Source organism: Myotis brandtii, unplaced genomic scaffold (genome assembly GCF_000412655.1).
Source record: "Myotis brandtii unplaced genomic scaffold, ASM41265v1 scaffold691, whole genome shotgun sequence".
NCBI classification, from domain to species: Eukaryota; Metazoa; Chordata; class Mammalia; order Chiroptera; family Vespertilionidae; genus Myotis; species Myotis brandtii.
The window spans coordinates 1,113,757-1,117,713 of NW_005370704.1; the positions used below are offsets into that span (position 1 = coordinate 1,113,757).

At 63.1% G+C, this 3,957-nt stretch overlaps 1 protein-coding gene across 1 annotated transcript in view; it reads left to right on the top strand.

The window, feature by feature from the left end:
* The window catches only part of EHMT1 (euchromatic histone-lysine N-methyltransferase 1), a 75,209-nt gene that overhangs the window by 36,070 nt on the left and 35,182 nt on the right, over positions 1 to 3,957 (top strand). Inside the window, exons 16-17 of the mRNA XM_014529696.1 lie at positions 81 to 187; positions 3,777 to 3,899. Of these exons, the coding sequence (XP_014385182.1) occupies positions 81 to 187; positions 3,777 to 3,899 (230 nt within the window). The remainder of the gene's footprint in view (positions 1 to 80; positions 188 to 3,776; positions 3,900 to 3,957) is intronic.

A 3,957-nucleotide genomic window follows, 5' to 3' on the forward strand; every position in this document is an offset into this window, starting at 1 on the left:
AGTGCAGGTGCCTAAAGACGGCCTGTTGCCGGGAATTCATGCCGGCTCCAAAATAAGCAGCCACACCTGTTTGTTCACAGTTGACGGAATTGACCCCAACTTCAAGATGGAGCACCAGGGCAAGCGGTCCCCCCTGCACGCGGCGGCGGAGGCCGGCCACGTGGACATCTGCCACATGCTGATCCAGGTGCGTGTGGGCTGCTCCGCCTCCCCTGGTGCTGGGTTCGGTCGAGATATTTACTGACTCGTGTGTGGAGGGGTCAGGCCCCGTCGGGCTCACCCTTCCCTTCCTGGTCCTCCCTGGGGTGTGTCGCCCACTGTTTCAATCAGCGTGTGAGTGGCGGTGAGGCCATGTAAACGCCCAGCATTAGCATTGCCTGCGTCTCCGAGGGCTGAGGCGTCTGTACCTGCTAATTCCCTCCTGACTGCAGACTGTGACGCCGACCCCGCACTGTCACTCGGGACCTGCCCCCCGACCGGCCTGGGCCTGCTTCCTGGAGCCCACTTGTTGCTTCTGACCCTTTCTGTGCTTCCTGTTCTCTGCCCGGGCTTCAGGGAACCCCTGTAACCCACGGGGCCAGGGGCTCCCGCGTCTGCGCTCGGAGCTCCGCAGATTCCTGGCCTAGTGTCTGCTGGTCTCCGGCGGTCCTCAGCCCTGCCCCATAGCTCCTTGGTTTACGCCGACGCTCCGGTCCCAGGGTTTCTGCGGGCCCCTCTCCCCTTCCCGGTCTGCAGCCAGGCCTCATCCCGCCTCCCTCCGCTCCTGCAGGGGAGCTGTCGGTCTGCGTCCTGGCCACGAGCCTCCCTCTGGAGCCGCAGTCCGTCCTTGTCCTCTGACCACATCACTGACGGTCACTTTGAATTTTATGCATCTGTTTTGTTCTTTTTTATCTGGAGGTTTTCCTCAAATGCCTGTTGGCTGCTCTTTATAGTTCAAGGAAAGTGCCAAATGCTGCTGGTGGGTTCTCGGGGCCTCGTCACTGTCCGAGATCCGCGGGTTCCGCTGTTCCGTTGGGCCCCAACATTGCTGTCACCAGTGCATGCTCTGTGGGAGCCGCGAGGCGCTGACAGGGCAGGACTCGCCTGCTCTCCTTCCCTCCCATGTGCCTCTCGCACGGCTGTAGCCGGGTCGCGTTCTCCGGGGGTGCCCTGGGCACCTCTCCTTCTCCCTGGCCCGCAGAGGCGGCAGGTACGAGCACTGAGCAGGATCCGGCGCCCTGAACCTGGAGCCGCCTTAAAGGAGACACACCTGTGGGCTGGCTGCCCGGCCCCAGCCAAGCTCCTCGGCCTCCCCAGCCCTGTCGCGGGCGAAGAGCCTCTGTTTGGACATGGCTGCGTGGGCAGCATGTGGCGAGCTGTTAGCTCCGTCTCGCAGTCTCTGTGTAGAGGAGCCTTGAGTCTCGTAAAGGCTGTAGTTCCTGCCACTCAGTTTGTCTCTAATCCTTTAGTTGTAGTTGGAGCCCCGCCCGGCCCCTCCGAGGGCACTCGGCCTGGTGGTGAGTGTGATGGCGCTCAGGGCTGTGCTTTCTGTATTCCCTTCTCCTCGGATCAGGCAGCTTTCCTGGGGTTCCCGAGGAGGGAGGTGGGCAGGTTTAGTCCCGTTTTGCCGGGAGCTCCAGGGTGCTGTTTTTGGAGGTTCGGCTTTTGTGTGTGGGGGGTGATCTCCCCTGGGTCGGCTCTGGCCTTGTGCGCCCCCTCAGCCCCGAGGCAGCTCTGAGAAGGAACACCCAGGTCCCTGCCTGATGGGCAGGTGCCTGCTCCGTCCCAGCATCGCAGCCTGTGGAGGCGTGTGGTTTTGTCCGGCCCCTGCTGCGTGCGTGCTGTCACGTGTGGCCGTTTGGATACAGGTGACAACACTGAGCGAAGGAAGGCGCGCTCCTGGGGCTCGGGGCTTGGCTGGGTGGCCGTGCGGGTGACAGCATCCGGCCGCAGCCTTGGGCCATCACTGGGGACACCCTGGCTGCGCCCTGTCCTGGACCACGGGCAGCCACGGCAGCGGCCTTGGCCACGGCTCCGTCTGTGTCCACGGCTCTGCCTGCTCCGTTCCGGCTGCGTTGGGCGTCGCGCTGTCTGGGATTTCCGTGCTCTGCTCCAGCTCTGAGCGCGCGCGCCTGAGCTTTTCTCAGAGGCGAGGTGTTTTCCAGTCGTCACGGGCTCGAGCCAGGGAGCGGCCGAGGGCTGTGCGCTCTCGCACAGGTGTCTTCACCTCATACACTTGGGCAGGGAGCACTTGGGGGACACAGGGGGCCGTGCCTGCCCAGCGTCTGGTGCTGTCCCCATGGGCGTCTGTCCTGGCGGCTCTGTTCCTCTGGGTGACGGAGCCTGGCAGTCGGGCACCTGCTGGCCTCACTCTCTCCTGTGTCTCCTTCTCAGAGTGTTTGGCTTCTCTGGTGGTGACCGCTCTCCGCTGGGCTGTCCTGGAGTCAGTCGTGGGTTGCTGGTGTCCCTAGGAGGCCTCGGTGCTGTGTGTGGAGCCGGTCGCTGGCCTGCTCTGCTTTCGGGCGAGCACCCCGAGAGCTGGTTTTTTGGTCCATCCAAACCACTCCTCAAACCTGGACCCAGAGTCTCGGGGAAGGCCTGGCCCTCTGACCCCCGACCTTCAGGCCGTGCCCCCTCGAGCTCAGCTCTGGGTCATCAGCCCCACTCTGCCCTCCCAGACTCCCAGACTCAGGCCCTGTGCAGAGGGCCCCCCACGTGCAGCTCCCGCCTTCGGCCGGCCTGTGTCCTCACTGGGAATTTGGGCACAAGGAGGAGTACTGCCTATACAGGCGGCCAGTTTGCAGACAGTGCCGGCTTGGACCTGCAGAGGGCGCCCCCCGGTGCAGCCCAGGCCTCAGGAGCTGCGTAGCCACGCGCCTGCTTATGGCATGTCCGCCTATCGCACGTCGTGTGTCAAGTTCATCATTAAAATCAGCTGCTGTGGGGTTCTGGGCCGACTGGGCCCTCGGACGGGCCGCCCTTCTTGGCTTTGAGCTTTTGTGTTTTGGAAATCGACCTTGTGCCCGTGCCCGTGTCTTACCTGTTGCGCCGGCCTCTGACCTCTGACCTCTGACCTGGGAAAGGAGCGCGTCTTTGTCAGAATCTCGGTTTCCATGTGAGCCATGCCAGGTCCGTTTTGCGATTTAATGGCTGAAAGTAAAAACTGGCACTCTCAGCCCGTCCCATGGTAAATATTTATTTTAGAAGCGAAGCATTAGCTGTGTGTCCACCGGTCTAAGAGGTGTGCTGCTTCCTCCCCTGTGGGGCTTCAGCTGCCACGCCCGTCGCCTCTCGCTCGTGACCAGCTCGGTCGGGGCCGCCCGCGTGTTTCTCAGGTTCACACTCTTTCGGAAAAACTAGCAATCGCTGCACAATACACAGAAGGTTCTGTGTATGTTGGCGAGCATTCCAGAGAACGGGCTGGGCGACACTGGGCAGGTGTCCTGCGGTCATGCAGGTCACATCAGCACCTCCTGCGGCCTCGCGGGGTCCCCTCTGCACCCCTTTGCGGTTTTAGGGGCTGTCGCCTTCCTCCTCATTTCTGAAGGTGCTGCCCTGGCTGCGCTGTGACGTTTCTGTCCAGTTCATTTAGAAGTGAACGCTCCTCGTGAGCCAGAGCTGTGATGGCAACAGCTAGGTCTTCGCGTTCGATGGGAAAGTGCGACCAGGCTGCGCAGTGGAAGGACGAGCTCAGCCGGGCGATCTTCCCATTCGAGAGTGAAGCGTGCGAGGCGCCCCGTCCTCCCCGGGGGTGGCTGCAGGAGCCGCTTCCCACTCGCCACTGTCCCTCCCCCCAGGCGGGAGCCAACATCGACACCTGCTCGGAGGACCAGAGGACCCCGCTGATGGAGGCGGCCGAGAACAACCACCTGGACGCAGTGAAATACCTCATCAAGGCCGGGGCCCTCGTGGACCCCAAGGTGCGTGCGCCGCCCAGAGCCCAGCAGGGACAGCTCCCTGCGGAGCGTCTCGGGAGCC